Below are 26,065 nucleotides of genomic sequence, written 5' to 3'. Positions count from 1 at the left end.
TTTGAAAAGGCCCAGCTTATTCACATGTACATTTAAGTTGGAGTTCTAACTGCAAGGGATACCAGAGGCTAATGCAGGGGTCTACGTGTAAAAGTGATGTTTGTCAGACCAGGGCTGTGGCCATGGCGATGGATACTTATAAGATCGACTAGAGACAAGAGGGAAGGGGGCAGGGCACAGCCATTAAAAAGATGGCATAGCCACTGAGGATACAACAAAAACTGGTTAGAACCAACTAGACTCGAGATGGCAGAAGATTTAACTAACTTCCAGTGGACCTGGAGCCTCACAGTACAGCTCGCTCATTGAGATAGGTTCGCATATGCTACATGACAGACTCACCCAAGCCACAAAGTGGGCGGGTAGTCCAATTTCTGGAAATCTCCACCCCTTCCCCCGAAACAGTTGGAGTAACCCTCCCACTTGTTAGCCTGTGGAATTACCCAGCCCATAAAAACGAACCCCCCAGATTCTGGGGAGCTCTCATTTTCCCACTTGACCCCTGCCCTGAGGCCGCTTTCACCTTCTGAGGCTCATGCATCGGAGGCTCATGAGCCAGGCTCATGCTGGCTGGTGGTGGCTCATGCATCCCACCGCATGCTGTCTAGGGAATGTGCGCATGCGTGCGTGCTCTATCTGGTGGACTGTAGCCCACCAGGCTTCTCTGTCCATGGGAGTTTTCAGGGAAGAATACTGGAGTGGTTGCCATTTTCTACTCCAGATGGAATGTGTACCTCTCTCAATAAGCCTACTTTCACTTTACCGGGGCCGCTGTTGAATTCTTTCCCCGTGCAAAGCCAAGGACGCTCACTTGGTGGTCTGACCCAGAGGCTCACCCAAGCCTGGCACATGACCATCTCCTTGTGCCCCATTTTCCTGCAGCAAACTGGCCAGGCCTTGGTAACACACCAGAGGGCAGTGGGGAGTGGGGAAGAGCTGAAGACGACTGTTTTCCGAGGGCACAAGTGTCTGGACGGCAGTGCCCTTCCTGGGCTTGGGGAGCATGGGAAGGTCCAGGTTAGAGGGGGAGCCTGTGAGTTGCAGTCTCGGGAACACTGGGCTCTGTTTTGGCTCCGTCCGGGTTAACGGAGCTGTGGACGGGGAGGTCAGGGTGCGGCTCTGAGCGAGAGCAGCGCAAATACAGGAGAGGAAGCCCTGCAATGGCAGGGCCCGGAGCTTGCCATAGAGTGAGAAGGGAAGTGGGCTGAGGAAGGGACCGGGGGTGGGGCTGGGGGGAAAGGCTCCCACGGCAGGGCCTGGGAGTCACTGCCAGCGGGGAGAAAGGAGAGCCTGGATTTGCAGGAAAAGAGTGATTCAAGAAGGAGGTCCAGGGGACTTCCCTGCTGGTTCAGGGGTCAAGTCTACACTGCCAATGCAGGGGGCCCAGGTTCAATCCTTGGTCAGGGAACTAGATCTCACATGCTGCAACTAAAGATTCCACGTGTGGCAACTAAGACCCAGCGTAGCCAAATAAATTTAAAAAAAAAAAATTTTTTTTTTTTTTTAAGAAAGAGGTCCAAAGGCCCTGGGGGCACTGCAAAATGGTTGTTGGATTTGGCAGTGAGGGAGCCAAGTGACCTTGGAAAGAGCAGATTCAGGGCAGGGATGAGGCTGGGGTAAAAGTAGGGAGGGAGGAGGAGTCCAAAGGCAGGGTCTGGAGGCAAGTGGGAGGGGAAGAGGGGGAAAAGGCAGGTGTACACGACTCTCTTAAGGGAAGGTGGCATCTAGAGGGGGACACAGGGTCAAGGGGATGTCCTCTGGGGACCTTTCCGTCAGGATGAGTGAGTGAAAGCAGCAGAGCAGAAACTCCCAGGTATTGACCTTTCTGAGAGCCTATAAGCCTCTGTCTGCAGCAGCAAGTAACACCTAAAGGCTGGGTACCTCTGTCACCTGCTGTGACAGTGCTGCGCTTAGTCACTCAGTCGTGTCTGACTCTTTGTGACCCATAGACTGCAGCCCACCAGGCTCCCCTGTCCATGGGATTCTCCAGGCAAGAATACTGGAGTGGGTTGCCATGCCCTCCTCCAGGGGATCTTCCCAACCCAGGGATCGAATCCAGGTCTCCCGCATTACAGGTGCATTCTTTACGGTCTGTGCCACCAGGGAAGCCCAAGAATACTGGAGTGGGTAGCCTTTCCCTTCTCCAGGGCATCTTCCTGACACCGGAATCGACCTGGGGTCTCCTGCATTGCAGGTGGATTCTTTACCAACTGAGCTAGCAGGGAAGCTCTACCTGCACAGTAAAAAGTGGCTAGAAGTAAGACAGCCTGGGTGGGCAGCTCGCGAACCATGAGAACTTGGGCTAGCTAACTTCTCTACACCTCAAATTTTTGGTTGTAAAGTGGGGATCATAGTAGATAGTAATCATTATGACAACTCTTCCATTGAATTTATGCCAGGCACTGTGGTAAGTGTGTATACTTACTCTTTGGTCCTCACCGCAGGCCTACTGAGGTAGGTGAGATGAGAATTAAGTGAGGGAATACACATAAAGCACTTAGAATCATGCTTGGAACACGATGAACACTTGGTAACGGTGCAGCTAGTCCTGTTATTGTTATTATTATTCTACATAAATGTAAAAGCCCCCAGAAAACTGTCTCCTGTTTCTAGCCGGCAAACATCTCTGGATGGTCTGAGGACATGCGAGGATTCAGGCTTGAATGATAGTTCTCAGCGGAGAGCGGTACAGCTATGAACATACTCCTCAGAGCCAAGGCCACCATCTGGTCCATAGTGGGCCCTCAGGAAATTGTTGTTTTTTTGTTTAATTTACTTGGCTGCACTGGGTCTTAGTTGTGGCATGCAGGATCTTTTAGTTCTGGCATGTGGGATCCAGCTCCCTGACCAGGGATTAAACCCGGGGCCCCCTGCACTGGGAGCATCCAGTCTCAGCCACTGGACCACTAGGCAAGTACCAAAATATTTGTTAAATGGGTCAATGAAAGGAAATTCCCTGGTGGTCCAGGGGTTAGGACTCCATGCTTTCACTGCAGGGGGCGTGGTTTCAATCCCAGGCCGGGGGACTGAAAGACCGCTCAAGGTGCATGGTGTGGCTTAAAAAAATAAAAGGATCAATGAAAGGATCGATGAATTATTGGGACCATTTACCCCAACTCCCCATCTGCAGCATCGGTTCCTGCTAAGATATCCAGACCCGGCAGCCACCCACCCTCTGCTTGCATTATCTCACATGGTGCGGTGGTCACGACCCCCAAGGCAGCTTTCTCCTTCTGGAAGGTTCCGATGGATCGCCCTGTCGCTTCCACCCTGTGGTCCCTGCCCTGCCCTCCTCCTGTGTGGAAGGTGCGGAGCCTCTCTGAACCTGCCGGGGCCACAGAGGGAGGATCTCCAGGCTGTGTGCTGAGTCACTCAGTCGTGTCCGACTCTTTGCCACACTATGAACTGTACCCTGCCAGGCTCCTCTGTCCATGGGATTTCCCTGGCAAGAATACTGGAGTGTGTTGCCGTGCCCTCCTCCAAGGGATCTTCCTGACCCAGGGATCAAACCCGAGTTTCTCAAGCCTCCTGCCTTGGCAGGAGGATTCTTTACCACTAGTGCCAGCTGGGAAGCGTCTCCCTGCTTCCACCCTTTACTCTCTGCAGCCTATTCTCAACTCTCCACCAGAGGGATCCCGTTAAGGTCCCTCTGATCTTGTCCCACCCTTCAGTCAAAGCCCTCCAGGGGCTTCCAGCTCAGAGAATAAGCTAAGGTCCCCTCGTGGCCAGCGAGGCCCTCTACAAGGCCACAACTCTCTCTCCATCCCAGAATGAGACACGCTGAAAGTCCCTGACAGTTTCTGTTTTTATTGATCAAGAATTCTTTACAAAATACACACACACACACACACACACACACACACACACACACACACACACACACACACACACACACACACACACACACACACACACACACACACACACACACACACACACACACACACACACACACACACACACACACACACACCCCCCCCAGATACCTGCCCTGGTTTGGTCACCCCCCTGCCCACTCTCTCCTGGGATCAGACCTTCCTGGCCTCATCCGGGGACGCCACCCTGTGGCCTCTTCCCCTACCAGCAGAGGAACACAGAGAAGGAACTTCCTTTGTTTCCCTGCTTAGAAACACAGGCTGGGGCCCCACCTGTGGGGGGAGCAGGTGGGAGTGACAAGGAAGCATCACCCCCTTCCCTCTTTCAAACTCCCTGAGTTGCCAGGTTAGCAACCTGGCACTATAGCTGCTAAGGCCTTGGGATCCTTTTCCATTCAAAGCTTCCCCATCCCCACGTTGCAGACTGAAAAATGGAGGTCCAAAGACTGGAGGATGAGCCCCCTTTAGCCGCCACCCCCGCCGCCCCTCCCACCCTGCCCAGGTCACAGCATTAGTTGCTGTAGTAGGACAGGGACTGGAACACAGTTCTTCCTGGCTTTCGAGAGATAAGAAGGAACCCAGCTTGACAGCCAGGACTCAGGGCAGGAGGGGCGTGCCCAGGGAAAGTAGCCCCAGGGTAGCTGAGTGAGCAGCAGGGTCTGGCCAGCACTATAAAGATTTGCCAAGGGCGCCCTCTGTGACTGCCCGTGTGGCTTGCTCGGGTATACAGTCTGGATCCGTCAGGATGCTGGTGGATGTACTCAGCTGACGTAGGGAGTTCAGAACAGCTGGGAAAAGAGAGAGAAAGAGGGGGAGAGACACTTTCTGGGGTCAGGGGTCATCCTACACTTGGATGCTAAAGACAAAAGGATCAGGGGAGGAACTAGTCAGCAAGACTGTCAGTCAGCCCCTGCCAGGAGCTCTGTCTGCAGGTGTCCTAGTGGTCCACCCTGGAGTGTGGTGGGCGATGGACAAAAGTCTAGGCTATACTGAGGACAGGCTGGACTGGGGTCTGAGCAGGGTGGGCCCCCCACCCCCTGCCCTGAGGCTTGGACACTCTGCTGGGCAGGCACATACTTGGTCGGAGAGCAGGCAGGGAGCAGTACTGGTCCAGCCAGGCCAGGGAGGTCTGGCGGAGGCTCTGCAGGCTTGCTGTAGACACCATCCCGTTAAAGGACTCGAACAGGGGCCGGATGAGAATGCTGAACTGGAGCCGGGTCAAGGAGCAGGCCTGGCCTCCGGCTGGTACCCTCACCCACTTCACATGGAGCCCAGATGCCCGGCCACTGTCCAGCCGTGAACCCCAAGGACCCCTACTGTAGCCGCCTTCCCATCCACCGAGGTCCTCCCACAGCTCTCTGGCTCTCAGCTCCCTCCACCAGCTCGCCCATGGCCTTCCCTGGGCTAGCCCCCACCCCTGGGCTTCCTGCTCTGGCTCAGTCAAGGGCTCGACCAGGTAAGGGAATGAAAGATTTGAAGTCCTCCCGAGGGTCCACCCCAGTCATCTTACTCAGAGTTTGGGCCTTCCCTGGTGGCTCGGATGGTAAAGAATCTGCCTGCCATACAGGAGACCTGGGTTCAATCCCTGGGTGGGGAAGATCCCCTGGAGAAGGCAGTGGCTACCCTCTCCAGTACTGGGTTCTCCCCAGCTGCCCCTAGCGCCTTCTGAGGGCAGGGCTGTGGTCCTCTCATCCAGGTTCCTTCCACTCCCCTTCAGTTTCCCTCCACTCCCAGCCCATCACCGGGCAATGCTGCTGGCCAAGGTGCCAAGGGCCAGGCAGGAGAGGGTGGAATCGGAGCCCCTTCCTCCGGGAGCAGCTCCGAGACCGTGCCTGGCCTGGGGAGCAGGGCCTGCATCAGGTACAGCTTGATCTGGCTGCAGCACACACCGGGCCGCTAACCCAGTGAGGATACTACCCAGAACTTCCAGTTGTGCAGCGTGCGGGTCCGGACATAGTCATCGAACATATCTCGCATTTGGTCGAACCGCTGGTGTGTGATGGGCACCCCAGTAGCAGGCAGCTGCTGCTGGCACAGGCTGGAGGGCATGGGGTGGGTGAGGGCGGGGAGTCAGGCAGCAGGCCCCCCCGCTGGCCCTGCACACCCTCCCCGCCCCCACCTACTTGATGGCGGCATTGAGCTCCTCAATCTGGTCCCGGAGCTGCTGGGCCTCCTCCTGCTTGGCTGCGCGCTCCTGCTGAAGCATGGTGATGTACTCGGCTGTCTTCTGCAGCGTGGTGGCCTTGCTCATCTACGGCGGCACCAACCAGGGCGGCCTTGGGTACTGGGGCCCCGGGGTGAGGCATTGGCAGGGGCGGAGGCCAGCGGGTGTGTGGAGGGCCTTGGGGTTTGGTCTTGGGAGGGTGGGTGGGGGTCCACATGCGGCCGGGGGGGCCTGGGCACTCACTTTGAGGTTGGGCTGGGTGCTGAGCGTGCTCACCAGCCCGTGCAGTGTGTCAAAGCCCAGCTTGATGTTGAAGCGCCTCTTCTGCTCCGCAGAGATGTGTGTGATGCGCCGGTTTTCTGTCTGGCGGTTGGGGGAGAGGCAAGAGAGCCGGAGTGAGCCTGGGAGGGAGCACGGGAGGGCCTGGGGCAGAGCAAACAGACCTTAGGATGACAACGGGTGCCACCTTGCTGTCTGGACGGCCCCGGCTCAGCATGGGTTGTGGGGGAGAGATACAGATGCTCAGGGCCCCCGGGCCTGGCAGCGAGGTCAGCTCTGCAGACAGCCGCCGCTCACCACCTGTGCCGGGGACAGATGGACTCACAGACCGACGCAGGGGAGAGGGTCCCATGGCCCCGTCCCTCTCATCCTGGCCTCAGATGTCATCCCCCACATCCCCCTTCCCCTCCTTCCATCCCACAAATCGCCCCTCCCCAGCTCCAACCCCTCCTTACCGCTGGGTGCTGGGGGTGAGAGCCGCTCCACTTTGGGGACAATCAGGGGTCTGGGAGGGGCCGGGGCAGCCGGGCCAGGAGGCAGTAGGGGTGGTGTGGGGGCCGCCGGGGTCGGGGGAAAGAAGGTGCAGGGGAACTCGGGGAGAGTGTCCTGCTGCAGTGGAGAAGGGCAGAGAGTCGGGGTGAAGGCCCAGGGTGCAGCCCCACCTCCCAGTGCCCGCTGTCTTACCGGTGACCCTGGGGGCCGGAGGAGAGCGCCGGACACAAGCGGTGGCTCCAGGGCTTGCTCAGGCTTGGCTGTGCACAGACAGCATGCTGGGGGCCCCATCCACCGTCTCCCAAGGCCCCACCCCTTCCTTCCCAACAGCCCGCACCCCTTCCGGGTTCCCTCTCAGGGTTAAGGAGCCAGGACCTCTGGCTGAGCCAGCCCTTCACTCCCCACCCTCTAATCCCGCAGGCTCCCCGCGTCCGCACTGGGTCCCCATCTCCCCCGCCGGCCTGACTCACCGGCTGTCAGCAGCTGCGTGAGGCAGGGGTTGTTGCTCCCGGCAGCGGCAGTGGGGCTGGCAGTGGCAGGGGCCACGGCGCGGGTGCCGGGCTTCCGCCCTCTGGGGGACGGGGCAGGGGGCTTGCCTCTGGGCCGCGTACCTTGGGGTACCGGGAAGTGAGGCCCAAAGTGGGGCTCTGAATAGCCGGAGGGTAGCAGGTCTATGGGGAAGGGGGCGGGGCCGGGGGCGGGGCCTGGGCCAGGCTGCGGGGTGGGTGGGAAGGCCGCGGGAGCAGACAGCGGGGACACTCCCGCGGCAGGAGGGACGGCTGGGAAAGAGAACCTGGGCGAGAAGAGGGGCTCTTCTTGCAGCAGAGCAGGCGGCGGGGCCATGGGAGGGAAGGGGGGCGGGGGACAGGGCTCCAGGCCCAGCCCCTTGGCAGGGCTAGGGTACTGGAGGAGGGGTGGGGGTGCGGGAGTGGGTGGGAGCTTGGGCTTGGGGTCTTCAGGAAGGAGGAAATCAGAGTTCAGGTAGGTGCTGGAGTCCAGGGAGCCAGGGCAGCTGCTCCGAGCCTGGTTGGGGGACAAAGAGCGGGGGAGAGAGCTGGCCTTTTGGGGGGCCTCCCGAGCAGCCTCCTGCCTGGCTGAGCCCTGGGTTGGACATTGGGGGAGTTGAATAATCCTTGGCCTCAGACACACACATGGGGGACATTACAATCTAATGAGGGGAAAGAGTGGGGCGCATTTATACACAACTTAAGCACGAGAAAGAGCATCAATCTTTCCGCCCGCTCATTCATTCACTAAATTATCAATCTATCCACCAACCCATCCATCCATCCATCCATCCATCCAACCTCCATCCATCCACCTATCTATTTTCTCATCTATGAGCTAGCTCATCCACCTATATTTCCACCAGCCCACCAGGTACTAACCCATTCACCAATCCATCCAACCACCTGTACTTCCTTTACTCACCCACCAACCCTTCCACAGTCCATCCATCTATCCACCAGCTACATATCCATCCACCAGCCCATTTATTGATCCACCACATACCACGTGGTTGTTGCTCAGTCGTGTCCGACTCTTTGCAACCCCCTGGATGGTAAACCCGCCAGGCTCCTCTGTCCACGGGATTCTCCAGGCAAGAATACTGGAGTGGGTTGCCATGCCCTGCTCCAGGGGGTCTTCCCAACCCAGGGACTGAACCTGGGTCTCCTGCATTGCAGGTGGATTCTTTACCATCTTAACCGCCAGAGAAGCCCTTTACTGATCCAATCCACCAGCCCATCCACCCAACCAACCACTCACCGACCTATATATACACCAACCATACAAGCATCTACCCCCATCTACAACCCAACAATCTATTCTGCAACACACCCACCCACTCACACACTCATCCATCCACTGACTTGTTCAATTACTGGGCAACCATTTTTGCCTGCTGTGAATGTGCTTGATCGGTGCTCAGGATGGGAAGATGCAATGTGGCAAGTGTGAGGATGTGGTGAGTGAAGCAGAGCCCTTCCAGCAAGGAGCTCATCATCTAGTCCAGTAGACAGACCTCTCAAACAACGAACTAAGACAGTGCCGGAAAAGTCTGATAACGGAGGGAAAAGGCAGCTAGCCTAGCATCGGGGGCGGGGGGGGGGGGGGGGGCAGCATCGGAATTGGCCCTGGAGTTCCTGAGCCAAAATGACAAGAGTCACATCTTCCTAAAGGCACATGCTCAGCTTTGGTCTCCATGTTTCCGTTCATACTTCTCCTCACATCTGGCTTACCCTGTACTGGTCTCTTCTGCCCAAACCTGACTCATTCACAAAGCCCAGAACTGCCCCCTCTTCCAGGAAGCCCTCCAACAAGCAGCCCAGCCCCATGCTCCTCTGTCCTCAGCCTCCCTCCCTCAACCATCTTGTCAGCTCTGCTTCACGAGGGTCTTTCCTCCCCAGCTGAACCGTGCCCTCCGGTCTCTCTCGATGGACTAAGCATACCCAGGAAGTACCCCGAGGATCTCCTGGACATGGGCAGGTGATCGGGAAAGTGTGGGGCGGGGTGGGTGAGCTCACCTGCAGGCGGTTATGCCCTGAGAGGTGGGTCATGCCCGAGCAGGCAGGGGGCACCTCCGAGCCCAGGATCCCACTGCCGAGGACCGGGTCAACCATGGGCCCGAAGCCGTGGGGCTCTGGGAAGTTTGACGGTGTAGGCGTCTGTGGGGGGCGGTGGTTGGTGAAGAAATCTGGAATTCAGACGCACAGGGTGGCAGCCGTCAGGGCTAAGGCCGTGGCTGGAAGCAGCGGGCTGGCCCTGTCCCTGGCCTGGGTTGGCGGTGGGGTGGGGGCCGGCAAGGGAGGGGGGCCTTCCAGGGGAGATTGTGAAACTGGGATAGTTTCTGTCTCACTCAGGGGAAGCAGCGGCGGGGGCTCTAGTGGGAGACAGCCGGGGAAGGGTGTGGGGGTGTCAGCAGGACCCCAGGAAGCGGCCCTCCCACTGAGCCCCCAAACTGGCTCCTGGGGACCCCCTTCCACACCCCCAGACCTGGGAACCCCAGGCCTTGTCTGCGCCTGCTGGGGACATCGAAAGTGCGTTGGGGGGAGGAGGGGGTGACTAGAGAGTGCCAGGAAGGGAGAGAGGGTGAGGTCCAAGGGGAGGAGGTCTAGGATGGGGAAGGGCACCATCGGGTTGTCAGGAGGTCACGGAGTGAGTCGGGGGAGAGAGAGGTCAGAAGGTCAGTGGGTCTGGGACAAGCTGGGTTTGTTGGAAGGTCAGTGGGTAGGGCTACAAGGGTGGAGACCAGGAGTCGGGGGTGAGAGGCCTAAGAGGGTCTGAGCAGGGTCAGAGGGTGGGCTCAGAGTGGGGGCAGAGGTGAGGGGGCGCTAGAAGGCCTGAAAGAGCTGGCTGGGTGGGGGGCAGCTCTTGTTGGAGGTGGGGGTTGTGTAAGCCCCAGGCTATTCTGGTTTTGGGAAGCAGCTGTCCGCGGCCTAACCACATCCCGGGCCCGCTCGCTGCCCGCCCACCCGCTCCCTTCCGGGCACCTTTCTCTGACCCTGAGCAGCCTTCTGTCTGCATCAGCTCCCAAGGCCTCCTGGTCTGGCCAGAGGCGACCCCACTGGCCCCAGCCACCCTGGCCAAGACAGCCGGTCAGACTTTCTCCCAGGGGCCCCCTGAAGGAAACCCAGGAGTGGGATAAGCCGGCATCAAGCCGCGAGCCCAGTGGGGTCTTATTTGTGCGTCTTATGGGACGGTGGGGCCCAGGTGCTGCTGGGCGGCTGGTTCTGGGTGTGTCTGTCTCACGAAGCATCTGTCTTTCTGCCTCCCTGTGTGTTGGTCCCGCCGTCTGTCGCTCTGTCTGAGCCTGCGTGTACCTGCCCTGGTGTGACTTGGTGTGTACATGTCTGCCCCCTGCCCGTGTCTGTGTTGGGCTGTGTGTCTTTCTCGGCCACGAGGTCAGGATCCTCCAGCCTCCCTTCAGCAGAAGGACTAGGAGGTGGAGGGTGAGCACCCACGGACCCCGCGCCCCCAGCCCCACAGGGACCACGGGCCTCATCCCGTCGCCCCAGGATGCTCAGGGTCTCAGAGCAGCCCCCCTCACAGCTGCCGCCCACTCCCCAGAATCCGGCGGGGCTCACAGAGCAGCAAGCCCAGCCCGGCCCGAGTCACCAGGGTCCCCTGGTGGGGACCATAGCTGGTCCCAACCCCACCTTGGTTGGCAGAAGTCATTTCCTAGCCCCAGCCACCCAGGGAGCCTTCCCTGGCCTGTTCCCCCTCACTGACCTGCCATCCCCTGGCTGAGCTCCAACCCCCACCCCCACCCCCCACCAAGCCCCTTCCCTCCAGAGAGTTATGGCTCCCTTCCTGGGTTTCCTCTCAAGAGAGGAGCTCTTGGGGACAGAGCAGCACCTCTAAGGGCCCTGGTGCTCCGGACGCCCCCAGTTCACAGGGGCACTTGAAAGGGCCACATTAGCCCCCTTGTGTGACCCACGCCCCCTATGGTAGGTCACCCCAGCTGGACCCCACTCCCGCAGCCACCCTGCGCTTCCTAACTCGACACTCAGATTTTTGCCCAGAGCCCTGGGGTGGGGGCCGCTGGGCTCCTACCTGTGGCAGGGGTCTGTGGGCCCCGAGAGGGCCGCTGCCCTCCCAGGCGGGTCTGATCCCAGGGCACTGCCATCAACACGGCTGCGGTCCCTGCAGTACCCCCGCCCCCAGGCAGGGGTGGGGGTGGTTCCTCATTCCCTCGTCCCCGCCCCCATGGGCCTCCACCTCTCAACTGACAGGCCCAGGACCCCGCCGGTCAGGCAAGAGTGGAGGGGTCACCAAAACCAAGCCTTCATGCCAGGAACCCTTTTTGTGTCTCCGAGGCCTCGGCTGAGACAGGTTGGGCCCCAGAGTCCCCTAAGCGTGTGACCATCGGGAGCAGTCTCCAAGGCCGACAGCTGAGTGAAGAAAGCAAAGTGGGAAGAAAGCTGTCGTGGAGACCAAGAGACATCTGTCCCCGTGTGCTGTACAGACGGGATGTCTCTGGAGCGACACGAGCCACCAGTGGCCGGTGGCCCTGGGGCTCAGGAGAGGGAGGTAGGGCAAAGGGCTACTTTAAAGAATGCTTTATAAGTTTCCTGGGATTTAAAAAAAAAAAATTACATAGGAGGAGAGAAATGGGTGAGGTCTAGATGAAAGAAAAATGACCAAGAAATGATAAATGTTGGTGTTGGTGAGGGTTCCATGGAGGTTCTCTTTCCCTACCTGTGTGGGTGCTTGAAATGTTCTTTAACAAACAGTTCTTAAAAATGAGTTACATAAATACAAATAAACAGACTCAAACAAAGGAGAGGGATGAAAGCCCTTCTCTCCCCTGAGAGAGTCCATGCTTTCCTGCGAACTCCTCAGAGCTGGTGGCTTCAATGGACCTGATCCCCTGTCCCCCTCCGGGTACCCTGATCTCACCGGAGGCTACTCCGGCTGCATCCCAAACATCTGCATCTGCCCAGACAAAGGGAGACCAGGAAGATCCCTCAGAAATCACCCAGATCATCTACCCTTTCAGAGGGGCCTGGGACCAGCCTGAGGTCTCAGTCATGCTGGGGCCTTCCTACCACTGACGTGTGGAGGCCCACCCACCCAGGGGGCGGGGCCTGCCCCACCTGAGATCTCCATGAAGTCATCCAGGCTGGGCTGCAGTGGCGTCAGGTCCGGCTGGATCATGTCAGCATTGCCCACATAAGCTGGAGGGGGCAGGGGTGATGTCAGGAGCGTTGGGCAGGGTGGAGGTGGGGGGCACCCGTGCCTGGCCACCTGCCTCTGGCTGCCTGGATCCCTTCAGGCCTCCCTTCCCTCGTGCAGGCCCTCACCATCTTCGGGTGGCAGCTGCAGGGGTGTGGGACTGGGCTGTGTCATGGTGAAGAGCGTATCAGAGATGTCGGACAGGAAGCAATCAAGATCCAGAAGCTGGCGCCCACCGGGCTCCTCCTCCGGGCCCCCCAGCAGCACGGGCACCACGCTGGTGAAGAGCTGCTCGCACCATCGCTCCGGCGGCTGCCACCCCCTTTCCGCCTGGGGAGACAGAGCCGTCAGCAGCCCCAGGAGACCCCACCACCACCCCATTCCTTCCCGCTCCCACTGCCCCTGGCTCTTCCGGGTCGCCCCCTGCCTGGGGGGAGGGGGTGGTCAGCCATCTAGACGGGCTGCTCTCCGCTCCTCTCTCGGGTGGACTCAAGTTTGCTGCCTGAAAGGCTAGGGTCACCGCACTGGCCTCTAACAACTCTCCCCAGGAAATAGACTGAGACGGGATTACTGAAGAGCAAAGGGTCCCCTCCTGCCTCCTGCACTTTTCCCTACCTGGGACCGCGGTTCTTACAGCCCTCGGCTCCCCCATGCCTCCCCACCACTTGCTTAGCCAACCAGAAGTCTTGGGGTCTTCCCACTACTGCGCTTCAATGCTACGCCCCCCAGGGGAAGAAGAGCTCAATTCACCAACCACAGGACAGCGGCCACGCCCACTCCCCTGCCCTCCCACCGCCTCTGCCTAGCCCACCCAGAGGCAACCGTCCATCTTCTGGGTCCAGGGAGCACCCACCTGCTTTGGGGCCAGGAGATCCCCTTCCCGACTGGACTTACGGAGCTGCAGGAACACACAGAGGGGGACACTGGACCTCCTGAACCCATCCATCCCTCCCCGCCAAGGCCTCCCCTACTCGCGGGCTCCCCCCAGATCCACCGGATCCCTCGCAGCCCCTCAGGAGCTCTTTGGCGGTAAGGAGGCTGCGAGGAGGTCCTGTGGCCACGCGGTGGCACTGTCTGCCTGGGTCTTAGTGGAGGGCCGGTGAGGGGATGTTGGTGCAGGGGGGTGGGAAGGGGGCGTTCCCCCAGGGCTCTTGCAAGCGACGCGGTGGCCAGCAGCCGCAAGGGAAAGGGTCCTCCCCCCACCCCCACCCCCCGCGCCCACTGACCCGCTTCTTGTAGTAGATACGCCACTTGTGATACTCGCGCATCACCACCTCGATGCGCCGCTTCCAGTAATTTCCCTCCAAGACGACGGCCTGGGGAGGGCCGGGAAGGGGCCTCAGTGCAGGGGTAGCACTGACCCCACCCTCACCCCAGTCTCCCTCTGGCCCAGTCCCCTCCCGCTCAGCACGAGGAGTGATGGGCAGGAGGGGGCCCGGTTTGGCAGGGCGGCAGGTGATTGGTCCAGCTGGTCTCGGCTACCTGCGGTTTCCGGTGCTCATCAGCCTCAGGCCCCTGCAGGGGGGTCACGAAGCCACACACGGGGCTCTTCCTCCGCTCCACATCTGAGAGAAGGGGGCCAGGTCAGGGGTGCCCAGCTCCCTCATCTGCCACACTATGAAATTCTGCCAGGCCTTCCATGCTCAGATTAAGTGCCACCTCCTCCAGGAGGCCTTCCAGGCTGCTCTGGCCCTCCTAGATCTCCCTTTTCTATGAGACCCTGTGAAACAAACCTCCCACGCTCCATCTGCTCCTTTGGGAGCTTAGTAGGTGTGCAGGCAATGCTTGCTGAGTGGGAACTGTGGGGCCACAGGGAGTGAATTGTCCAGGGAAGGTCTTAGTCAGGCTGGCTGGCTAAAGGTCCAGAGCCCTGGTTCCTGCCTCAGGGTGCCCATTTCCATCTCAGAGAACCATCCCTGCTCCACTTCAGGCCACCTGCCTGAGTCCTTTACCTCCTCCTCTCCCATCCCTGTCTCCAGCCCTGATCTCTCCCCAGGCTCCTTTTGGGCCAATAAACAAGTGCCAGGCTCTCCTTTACCTCTCAAACCTTCCCTTTGGCTTTCCTCCCAAACGCTGGAAGAGCTGTCACTCACCACCTCCACGTCCACGCCTCCCAGTGGCATGGTCACTCCTATACCCCAGCATCTGTCCCACACTCACCCCACTGACCCAGCTCCTGAACTCAAGGCTCTGGCCCTCCCCAGCCCCATGCTCCCTGACCTTGGCTTCAGGGCACCCCTCTCCTCCTCCCTAAGCCCCAGGAAACTTCCCTCTGTTCTCCTGTCTCCCTGACCACTTTTCACTGGCCCTGCTGCCAGCCCCACCCTAACCTTTGTCATCCTGCTCCCTTGCAGCTTCAGACTCATCTTCCAGCTGCCTGGGGGAACCTCCACTAGGCTGTCTCAAAACATCCCTCACAGATGTTTGGGGACTTCCCTGCCAAGCCAGAGCCTCCTCTGGACTGCCCACCTGGCCTCCCAGTGCCCCAACGTCCCATCACCTCCCAGTGTCCCCATCTAATCCATGGACTGACCCTCTCAACCTCAAGGATGTGTGACATTTCTTCCACCATTCCCTCCCCTCCATATGCTCACTGTCACCCCCGGTCTGGTGTCATTTCTCACCTAGACCTCCCTGACTCCAGCCCCACCCTCTCCAGTTCACCTTCCTTCTGTGGCCAGGCCAATTCTTCCTAAACCACTGGCAGTACAGGCCTAAAACACTCCATGGATCCCTGAACCTCCTAGGTAAAGTTCACGCCCCCTTGCCTGACTTCCAAGCCCCTATGACTGACCCCGCTGCTTCTCCTGCCTTTCCGTCTCCTTCATAGGCCCCACCTGGAAGCCAGACAGCTACTCACCCACCCCACTCCCCTGCCCCAGCAGCCCTCTGGTTTTATTCTATGAGGAATGCCTTTCCCTTCCCTCCTTTGCTTCACCCACCCACATCTACACCCCCATCAGGATAGCCCAGGACAGCCTCTCTACTGGGAAGCCTTTCCTTGTCTGAAACAACCCCTCAGTCCCACCTGCCTCGCTCTCCACCCTGCCTCAGCCATTTCTCTGCACGCTGGCCTCTCTGCTGGGAGTGAAAGCAGGGGTGGTGCCCTTTAGCCCCAAATCCTTGCATCTGGCACAGATGCAAGGCACACAGCAGGCCTTTAGAACCCTGGAACCCACCCCCGCCCCACCCCACGATGAAGTGACTTTTCCTGGCAATCTTGACAAAGAGGACTTCCGGGGTGTCTGTGGAGCCCATCCTGCTTCAACCCACAGCCAGCTTCCTCTGACACAGAGAAGGGGGGACCACCTGACCATGGAATTTCTTGGGACCTTCAGCATCATTTACAAAGTTCTGTCCTAAAGGACATCCTCCAAGACTATCCCTGTGGGAGTGGGGATGGGGGTTGTCCTGGTTGCTAAGCAGGGCTTGGACAGAAAGCAAAGGGAGGGCCCTTGGCTGTGTGAACTCCTGGGGATGAGAGCAAGGAGGATCTCAGATTCTCTGCTCCTGGCTTCGTCGTTGAGAATGTGAGCCAGGAAAGATCGGGCTTGTCCAGGGTCTACAGAGAATAAGCGCTGAGCAGGCCTGCTCAGGCTCTGCCCTCCCCCACCCGGTGACCCTGTGCTCTGGATGGAAGGGCAGGGATCATGTGACTTCCTAGGGCTTGGGCATGCTTTACTTAACAATGGTAAGTTCATCCGTTCCTGCAGCCTCCTAGCCCCTTGCACCTGTGCTGGGACAGGGGACGCACAGAGGAATCAGGGATGAACCTCCCAGCTTATGGGGAAAGACAAGGAAAGCACACACATCACAAAAGCTAAAGCAGGGTGGCAGGTCTGCCCAGGAGAGGGGACAGTGCCCTGGGAGCTCAGAGGTAATACGATGATTTGGCGGTGTGGACAAGGAAAAGGAAGGGAGCTTGGAGGCCCGGAGCCTGCCCAAGAGAGGCAGGTGTGAAGGGGAGGAGCCAGGCAGCCCCCCAGCAAACCCGCTCCTCCGCATTTCCTGAAGCCCACCTTCAAACCTTCCAGGCTCAGGAAGGAGGAGTCCTGATACTGGGTTTCAGGCCAGCCTGTGTGCTGTTGTTATTATCACAATAACAGTAATAAATCCCAGCATTCACCTGAAGGGAGCTCTTGTGTGTGTCTGGCCCTGTGATGCGACACGGATCATCTGTCTTGCTGAAAACCCACAGCAAGCCTGAGCAAGAGGGTGTATTATGATTCCCACTTTACAGATGAGCAAGCTCCAGCTGCGGGAGGCAGGGGCCTTGCCCAAGGTCACAGAGCTAGGACATGCGAGAACTTGACTCAACTGCCCTGTCTGACTCGGAACTCGGGGCCCTTCCATCAGCTTGTGCCATAGTCTGGGTGAGGACCCCCGGCTGGCATCAGAAATTCCTTCTGCATAGAGAGAAGGGTTTGCATCCCATCCTGCTTTGGAGGGAAAGCCTAGAGGTGGGAACCTCAGGGTGGCATGGGATGGTGGGGGAAGTTAGAGACTCCTTCTCCCCCTAGCCTACCAGCTTCCTGGTGTGGGCAGGGCCTGTCCTGAGCGTTCTCACTGGAAGCCAGCCAGCTGGGAGCAGTGGAAGGGGCGTTGGGCTGAGCTGGAGAGCCCTGAACTCACAGCCAGTCAGAGCTCCACTCCTTTTATGCTCCGTCGCCCTGAACACGTCAGCATTCCTGCCTGGAGAATCCCCATGGACAGAAGAGCCTGGCGAGCTACAGTCCATGGGGAGGCAAGGAGTTGGACACGACCGAGCGACTAAGCACACACCCTGAACAAGTCACTCGCCTTCTGGGCCTCACCGGCTCATCCGTAAAATGGGGGTAATAATAACCTGTCTCCCAAGGTTGCTTGGAAGCCTTAAGTAAGATGATTTATGAACCTGCCAGGCACATAAGGCAAATAGAAACCAAAAAACAAAACAAAACAAAAACAAAAAAACCACTCCTTTTCTCTGCTTGAATGGAACCCAGCGGGGCCAGTACAGAGAACACACGGGTGGGCCCTTGTGGGCTGTGTGTTCCCAGCTCAGCACAGCCTTCGACCCTGCAGGAGGACCTTCCTGAGCTGGACAAGGTCCAGCATGGGATTGACTGGCCTCTCAGCCTCTGCTGCCCTGCCATCGGGGATGGGTGGGTTTTGCATCCCCAAATGAATGACTGTGACCTCCTCAAGGGTACATCAGATTCAACCGTCATTTATTAAGCGCCGGCTTTGTGCCAGGCCTGTTCATACCTGTGATCCCCATGCCAGCCATGAAAGTTAGGACTCTTGGCCTCCTTTTATAGATGAGGAAATGGGTTCAGAGAGGTCAGACAACTTGCCTGCAGTCACACAGCCAGCAAGGGCCAGAGACAGGGTGGGAAACCAGCTCTGGGTGACTCTGAAGCCAGAGTCCCTTCCACTCAACCACGTGGCCTCTCTGGGCTCCCTCCCCTCAAATCTCCATGGCAGAGGGGGCACCTAAGGACCTCAGGGGTTAGCTGGTGGAGACCCACCAGGATATGAGTTTCCCCTTTGTGATTGGCCCAGATAGTGCTGAACACCTCTTTCTACCCTGGCATTTGAGGCGCCTGACTACACTAATGGGGTGCAGAATGGGCTTTGAACTGTTCCCCCAACTCAGCCCACGTTAGGACTTCTAAGGGGTAACTCCTGCTGTGCCCAGCTTCACAGTGGAGAGTGCCCTTCGGGACGGACACGTCCCCCGCGACCCTCTGGGTTTAGAAGCTGTCGAGGGGTACTGATGCCGGGGACCCCGGTCTCCCCCAAGGTGCTCTGCCGGAGCCGGGGCTGAGGGTGCCCACTCACACTGGATGTACCAGGCCCTCCAGATGGCGTTGTTGAGGCGGATCTTGTCCCTGCACAGCAGCTTGAGGCCTTTGAAATTCTTCCACTTGGGGGAAACCAGCTTGCCGCTGTCAGAGGGAGAGGGCCGGGTCAGGGTGCAGGTGTGGAAAGTTGAAGGGGGGTGGTGGGCTCCACTCTCTTCCCGGGCCCTGGGGTACTCATCTATGGTGAGGGACCACCCCCAAATCCTGCCCCTCACTCTTACCTGCCTGAAATGACTACCTTTAAAATACTCTCCCAGGCCCCACTCCAGGCCTCTGTGTTCCTCTGGCGAGACCTGCTGAGACCTGTTTCTAAGCTCGGGTCCTTGGAATGACAATGCCTGTCCATTTCTTACTGAAGGAAACTGAGGGTCAGGAAGTAAAGGGGACGTGCCCAAGGACACATGGTGGAATCTCACTCAGGCCCTGTGGCTTTTTTTCTCCATCCATCTCACTGGCCCCCTGAGTCCCCAGGGGGGTGGGTCGGGTTTGTCTGAGTACAGAGGGAACCAGTTCACCAGAGGCGACCTCCAGGCAGCCAGCCACTGCCTTTTCACTGCCTGTCCAGTGTCTGCCCAGCCCAAAACCCCAGCATGGCGATCTGGACTGAGCTGGAAGGTACAGTGTCTCCCAGAGTGTGCGTAACGCGACAGCCACCAGGGCCCAAAGGAAGGCAGCTAGGATGGTGGAGTGATGGGCAGGACCCTGACCCAGGTAGTCAATCAAATCCACGCAATGGATTGGGCTTTCCCATGTGAGGGGCTTGACTCTCAGGGTCCTGATGGTCGCAGGCCAAGTCTGCCACCCCCAAGGAGCAGGCCTAGGAGGTCAAGATGTTCAGGGTCTGAGAATCCCTGCTGCTCCCTCCCTCTTCCCTTTTCCCTCCTTCCTCATGGTTCACCAGCTGGGGTAATATACGAGTCCCCTCTGGCCCACCTTCTCTTGCTCACATGGAAGGCTGAGGCCCCAAGGCTTAGTCTTCCAGAAGACTAGGTCTGCTCTCTCTGGGGGCCTCTCTCAATTCCTGGAGCTGAGGGGCAGGTGGGTGGCAGTCTGGCTCCTACAGCCCCTTGAGTACCCGAGTCACTGGGTCCCCTCTACTCTCTGGTCTCCCAGCTCCTGTGTTTGCTTTGGGGTGGGGTGGGGGGACTGCTACCCCAGGGTACAACAGGCCTCATTACCCAAATAGGGTACATGGCCCAAGCACCCAGCCCGCTGGCTTCCCCTCCATCCCTCCTAAGTTAGGTAAACACCATCTGTCCAGTAGGGAGACAGAGAGGGGGGCACTCTGATACCTCCTGGGCCAGCTTCTTTTGTGGCACCTGGGGGAGGGTACTCCTGAGTTTGTGGCCCCAGCCTGTATCCTAGCAACCTCCCAGCCCACTCTGATCACCCAGTGCCTGCCCCCATTCCCCACCTGCCTCCCTCCCTCTGCCATTACCCCACTGAGTTTATAGTGTTTGTGGCCAGGCAGGGCTCGGGGAGGTGAGACAGTGACATCCAAGCCCAGGAGAAAAGGATTTGGCTGGGAGGGGAGGAGAGGGGCCCAGCCTGGAGCAAAAAGCCTGTAGCCAGAGTTCAAAGGATTTTTTATGACCAATAGAAATTCTGGGAATTTAGGGAATGAGAAGAGGAAAATGCATAACTGCCTCCCTCACTCCACATATCTACCTTGCAGAAATTCCTTTAGAGTTTTCCCTGATAGCGTCCTGCTTGTTCTCCTTCATCCCTGAGGCCATTCTTAGCCAGCTAGCTCTGACCATGAACAGGTATTTTCTCAGAACTTTCAGAACTTGCCTCCCTGAAACTTCCACCCACAGAATCGTGGAACACGGGCCTTCTGCCCATGCAAGCAGTCCTTTCTCTGCCCACACAGCCCTGCTGAGGGTGAGAACTGACCAGACGTCCACAGGCTGTCCCTCCAGGTCAAACTGACCAGTTCCACCCCGCACCCCTGGACCCCCCTGCTTTGCTGTCCCTCCCCATCTACTTCCTCTCTTGGGATACCCCAGCTTCGTCACTCCTCTCCCCTCCAAGGAACCCCTAAAATTAGAAGTCTTTAAGGGCTAAAAACACTGTCCGAGTCTGACTCAGTTTTTCCCTCTGCCAAATGGGAGAACTCAAGAGTCCTCTGGTACTGAGCCACTCCCATCCCTACCCCTTAGGCCCCCACTCAGGGCCGGCCACAGAGATGGAATATTCTTGTTTAGGGAGAAAGCCCAAATCTCTCTACCCCAGCTTCCCCTAACTGGGGTCACAACAGTGTCGTCAGCCTCCTAGTGGGGGTGGTTCTGTGAGTGGGCTCTGTCCCCTGCCTGGCCTTTTCCCCTGAATATCCCCTTTTGGGTCACCCATGGTCTGGGATGGGGGGTGGGCCTGAGCCAGCCCAGGCAGAGCAGTGTGTGGTATAAAGCAAGAAGCCTAAGTTGGGAATGGGTGGGAAAAGAGGACCCTGGAGGACCCTGGGAGCAGGTGCTCCCCCTGGCTGGATCCCGCATCTGGTGCCCCGTGACCTTAGATGCCCTGTCCCCTGAGGTCCCGTGATGTCCAAGGAGGGGAGGGAGGAAAGGGATGGGAATTTGAACTTTCCACACAGGTCTGGCACTCTGGGCGATCAGATTGCAACACGACCTGGGCCCGGGGCCAGAGCGTGCGGGCCAAGGTTACAAAGCGTCCAGCCAATGGGGTCCAGGCTGGGCACCGCAGCAGGGGGTGGGCGACACTCCCCCGCAATCCCCACCCCTGCTCCGGGCTCCCTGTCAGTGCCGGTCTCTAGCCAGCGGTTCTCAGAAGAGGAGGAGGCGCCGCAGAGGAAGAGGAATATTTGCACAGAGAAAAGATCAAGGCCGGCCGATCCCCCTTTCTCTCCTCCGAGTTTTCGGTTGATAATTTATCCTGGTCCCTCCGCTCCGAGGAACTTTGCTCCGGGGCACAGAGCCAGGACCCTGGTTCGCGCCCTCCCTTGGGATACAGGCGTGGAGCTGGGGCCGGGGCGCGGCCGGCGTGCTCTGTGACGCGCCGAGCAGGGGTCCCAGGCAATATTAGGCGCAGAACCTCGCGCGACGACTCGGGGAAGCGATCCCAGGCACCCCCCTCCCCGATCCCGGTTCCCGGGGACCAGCGCTGCGCAGCCTGTATCACCCCACGCCGGACCCCGCTGGGAAACTGCGAGGGAGCGCCTCCTGGGTCCTCCCCAGGCACTCTCTTCCCGTCACCCTCGACCCAGCAGGTTAAGAACAGGTTAATTGTCCCGCAATCGAGGGGTGCAGGGTGGACGAGGGACTGGATTTCGGTCAACGTTGACTACGAACTGGGACAACCAAGGCGCGAGGAGTATCGGGCGGGTGCAAGAAGAGTCGGCCTGGGCAAGGGGCTTCCTTATTGGGAGCAGAAGTCTGCAGGTAGTCGGGTAGAGTGACCCCCGGGGTGAACGGTGGGGATGTTAGGACCGCCTAGGGTCCTGGGAGCGATGCCCTGCTGGCATTCTTTGGGAGCGGAGGGGTCAGGACTCGGGGAGAGAGGCCGGAGGTGGGTCTCCGGAGGTCGAGGCGGAGGGCAGGAGGTCCCTGCCCTACGGAGGGAGTCTTGGTGGCGAGGAATGGGAACCCGGGAGGGATGCAAGTCGGGGGGCCAAGTGGAAAGGGCGGGATCAGAGACACTCCGGGGTGGAGGAGAAGAGGGGATCCAGGATGTGGCCCGAGTCTCTGAGAACAGCCGGGACCAAGGCTTAGGGCCGGGTGGGTTGGCCGGGGGCCCCAGAGCGAGGTCCCGCCATGGAGGGCCGAGGCCGTCGGCCCCGGAGCCGCCCTCACCTGTAGGCCAGGCTCATGCACTCGAACAGGCGGGTGAGTGTGGGGTCGATGCTGCGCGGCCCGAAGTCGGCGTGCCCTAGGGACCCCTCCTGGTCGCGCCGCCGGGTCAGCGAGTCGCTGTGCGGCGACGACACCATGAAGTGACCGCTGTGGATGACCTGCGAACGAAGCAGCCCGCCCGCGCTGCGCCGGGTATTCGGGTCCTCCGAGTCTGTGTCTGAGTCCGAATCCGGGCTGGGGACGACCCGCGGGCCCTGCAAGCCCGCGACCAGACCCGCCAGCGCCCCGGCCATGGTCATCGCCACCGCCGCCTAGCCTGGGCTCCGGGCAGCTGCGGGCGCAACCTGTGTGGCCAGACCGGCTCATTAGCATAGGCCCTCCCACCGCTTATAGCATAGCCCCGCCCTCCCACCGCGATAGGTCGCTCGAGGGGGCGGGGCCTCGGGGCGCGCGGGAGCAGACGGGGCGGGCTTACAGTAACAGTCAATACGCCAGTTGTGAGAACGCCGGGTCAGAGCTCTCGCAGTTTTAGAGTTTGGAAGAGGAGATCTCTTATCTCCTCTCCCGTCTTTCCTTATGCTGTGACCACCTGGTTCCTGGTGGAACCGCCCCTACGTCACCAAAACGGCTCTCAAGAAGAGTCGTTCACGCCTGAGCCAGAAAGTCCTCACTGCCAGGAATCCTTGCTCCCCGGGTCGCCCTCCCGTGAGTCGTCTCATCTAACTACGGCCCCCCCTGCCCTCTCTGACCTCCCGGCTCATAGTCACTCCCTCTCCCGTGCTCCACACAGCGGAAAGCACCAAGTCTCGCGTGGCCTGACCCACAGGAAGGTCCGGATACCTCCAGTTATCATTGTAACCGCTGCAGCTGCCCAGAGGTCGTGGGGGGTTTACCTGAGTGTGAATCCTGCCTGGACACGCGGGGCCCTTACCCGTGGTGAAGGGGAAAGGAGAGCCTTGGTCACCCTCCCCCGGACACCCCCTAGGCAGCCCACCGCTCTGGGTCCCCTCCTCTCACCGACCCTGTGGTCCAGCTTGTGTTCTCGTTTCTAGAGGCCCTCTTCTCATCTAGAAGAGACAAACTAGGCTGTTTGGTCAGAGGCATTTCACACCTGTCACTTCACTGGCACCTTTCACAACCTTTCGGGTGGGTTCTTAACCCACATCAGAGGGGGCACCAGAATCCACAGGCATGGAAACAAGCCTGGAAGAATTCCAGGCTTCCCACCCACGGCCATCTCTGCTGGCGGGGGTGGCGGGGCGGTTGCTGAGGTCTGGAGGCAAATGTTAACCTCCCTTGACTTTGCGGAGGGTGTGGTCTCTGTTAAGTCACAGGCAGACCAAGGGAGGACGTGGTCAGTTGGGGGCTGAAGGCTTGGACAAGGCTCCCCCACACACTTTCTTCCAGCCCATGGCAGGGTCACACAGCTCCAAGAAGCAAATGGCAGAGCCCTGAGAGCCACTGAGACCGCTTGAAGTGCTGAAATGGTTACCCAGGCTGGCCACAAGCCAGCCGTTCCATCCACCACGTCCCCTGGACAGGTTCCCTTTGTCCCTGCCAAACAGTCACTACATGTTCCCAGGAGCCCCAGCGACCCTGCACCACTTCCTCCCTGCTGCTCTCTGCAGGGGGAGGATTCTCCCTGCGCACCTCTCCCAGATTCTGGGGAGGTGGGTCCTCACGTTCCCACCTCAGCCTGCCCTCCTCTGGAGAGAGGGCCATCTCTAAATGGCCCTTTTGGAATCCTTGGCTCAGTGAATTATCCCTCATGTGCCTGTCTGACTTCTCCTCTGGCCTCTGGGCCCTGAGGCAGAACTGTGTCCTGGAGTATCTGAACCCCCACAATGGGCACCCAGGGACTTGGGGGACACATTGTGGGGGTAGGGGTGGGAAGCAGGGCTTCCTCTCCCTTGGAGCCTCCTCGCTTCAGGTGGTGATTTAGTCACTCAGTCGTGTCCAACTCTTTGTGACCCTATGGACTACAGCCCACCAGGCTCCTCTGTCCATGGGATTCTCCAGGCAAGAATACTGGAGTGGGTTGCCATTTCCTTCTCTAGGGGATCTTCCCAACCCAGGGATCAAACCCAGATCTCCTGCCTTGCATGCAGATTCTTTACTGACTGAGCTAAAACAGACATCTGATTTCATCCTTCTCTGCCTCTAATTGCATGAAAGACCCTGGGCAAGTCTGTGTCTTACAGGGAATCTGTCTGTCAAATGTGCTCAGTGTATGCCCATTCACTTCAGTCATGTCTGATTCCTTGTGATCCCATTGACTGTAGCCCTCCAGTCTCCTCAGTCCATGGTATTCTCCAGGCAAGAATACTGGAGTGGGTTGCCATGCCCTCCTCCAGGGGATCTTCCCAACCCAGAGATCGAACCTGGGTCTCCTGTGTCTCCTGCATTGCAGGATAGCAGGGACTTAGAACCAAGAGTGTTTCCAGTTGCAGGACCCTAAGACAGGGGATTCCCTGGAGAAGAGAAAGGCTACCCACTCCAGTATTCTGGCCTGGAGAATCCGTGGACTGTATAGTCCATGGAGTCGCAGAGCTGGATGCGACTGAGTGACTTTCACTTTCTTTACTCATTGAGCCGCCTGGAATGGGGAAGTTGAATTCATTGATGTCTTAGGGTCCTGCAACTTGAACCACTCTTGGTTCCAAGTCTCCACTATCACCATTCCAGCTCATGCTCCCATGTTCCTCCAACCTCCTGTCCCCAGGAGAAAATCTAAGAGTAGTGTTCTGTGGCTCAAAAGACTTTCCCCAGGGGCTTTCTCTGGTGGTCCAGTAGTTAAGACTCCATGCTGCCACTGCAGTTCAATCCCTGATCGGGGAACTAAGATCCTGCATGCTACACAGCATAGCCCAAAAAAGAAACTCTCCTCTGAGCTAGTTTTCACCAGGTGGGTTATCTCCCTTACTTCATGCCTCTCTCTTTGCCCAGACATCAGTTGGCTCTCCACAGGCATCTGTACCCCATCTCTGCCCTCCTGAGGCCTGAGCACTGAAAATATAATCCCTCTGCACATAATTCAAAACAAAACAACACTGCAGGAAATAAAAGGAAGTCCACAATAAACAAGACCCTACTTTATAGCATGGAGAGCTGTATTCATTATCTTGTAATTATCTGTATCAGAAAAGAATCTGAAAAAGAATATATATGTGTATGTATGTGTGTATTTTATTGTTGTTTAGTCGCTAAGTCCTGTCCTACTCTTTTGCAACCCCATGGACTGTAGCCCGCCAGGCTTTTCTCCAAGGGATCGCCCATGCAGAATAATGGAGTGGGTTGCCATTTCCTTCTCCAGGGGATCCTCCTGACCCAGAGATCAAACCCAAATCTCTTGCACTGGCAGGGAGATTCTTTACTGCTAAGCCACCTCGGAAGCCCATATGTGTGTGTGTGTGTGTGTGTGTGTGTGTGTGTGTAACTCAATCACTTTGCTGTACACCTAACAATCTAATACAACACTGTAAATCAACTATGCTTCAATTAAAAAAAAAAAAAACTTGACTCCCAAAATACGAAACAGTTACCCAAATGAATTTTGGAAAAAAAAATTTTTAATTCATTTATTTGAATAAAAAAAAGGGAGTCCACAAATTCTGACTTCTCCCATGATGACATCTTCAATTTTTAAAAATGTGTGTATCACTGAGGAAACCAGATCTGAAAGAGACACGTGCACCCCAATGTTCATCGCAGCACTGTTTATAATAGCCAGGACATGGAAGCAACCTAGATGCCCATCAGCAGATGAATGGATAAGGAAGCTGTGGTACATATACACCATGGAATATTACTCAGCCGTTAAAAAGAATTCATTTGAACCAGTCCTAATGAGATGGATGAAACTGGAGCCCCTTATACAGAGTGAAGTAAGCCAGAAAGATAAAGAACATTACAGCATACTAACAC

The 26,065-nt window shown here is 58.2% G+C and overlaps 1 protein-coding gene across 4 annotated transcripts; it reads right to left on the bottom strand.

The window, feature by feature from the left end:
* Window positions 1-3,935: 3,935 nt before the first annotated feature.
* Window positions 3,936-24,118, bottom strand: MLXIPL (MLX interacting protein like). 4 transcript variants are annotated; one of them, XM_043914982.1, is made up of 17 exons: window positions 22,142-22,556; window positions 18,310-18,416; window positions 13,969-14,051; window positions 13,713-13,802; window positions 13,340-13,384; window positions 12,615-12,816; window positions 12,408-12,488; window positions 9,336-9,505; window positions 7,281-7,833; window positions 7,003-7,070; window positions 6,774-6,927; window positions 6,506-6,618; window positions 6,283-6,402; window positions 5,999-6,126; window positions 5,790-5,913; window positions 4,953-5,082; window positions 3,936-4,663 (listed from the first exon to the last, which is right to left on the bottom strand). In XM_043914982.1, the coding sequence occupies exons 1-17, from the start codon at window positions 22,438-22,440 to the stop codon at window positions 4,545-4,547; spliced, it is 2,586 nt and encodes an 861-aa protein (XP_043770917.1). In that variant the 5' UTR covers window positions 22,441-22,556; the 3' UTR covers window positions 3,936-4,544. The 4 variants fall into 4 exon arrangements, with proteins under 4 accessions (XP_043770917.1, XP_043770916.1, XP_043770918.1 ...); XM_043914981.1 differs by having other exon boundaries at window positions 6,774-7,070; window positions 22,142-22,562; XM_043914983.1 differs by lacking the exons at window positions 6,506-6,618; window positions 6,774-6,927 and having other exon boundaries at window positions 22,142-22,553.
* Window positions 24,119-26,065: the final 1,947 nt, after the last annotated feature.

The sequence above is a fragment of the Cervus elaphus genome, chromosome 10 (assembly GCF_910594005.1).
Source record: "Cervus elaphus chromosome 10, mCerEla1.1, whole genome shotgun sequence".
In the NCBI taxonomy this organism is placed as follows: Eukaryota; Metazoa; Chordata; class Mammalia; order Artiodactyla; family Cervidae; genus Cervus; species Cervus elaphus.
This window is presented reverse-complemented; position numbering and strand designations above follow the sequence as displayed.

Bases quoted from the DNA above. Each gene is read 5' to 3' on its own strand.
- MLXIPL (XM_043914981.1), bottom strand. From the start codon at position 22,440: ATGACCATGGCCGGGGCGCTGGCGGGTCTGGTCGCGGGCTTGCAGGGC. The intron at 14,052-18,309 runs GTGAGTGGGCAC...CCCTTCTCTCAG, and splicing joins GAGGGCCTGGTACATCCAGT to ATGTGGAGCGGAGGAAGAGC. The intron at 6,127-6,282 runs GTGAGTGCCCAG...GTGCCGCCGTAG, and splicing joins GCACCCAGCCCAACCTCAAA to ATGAGCAAGGCCACCACGCT.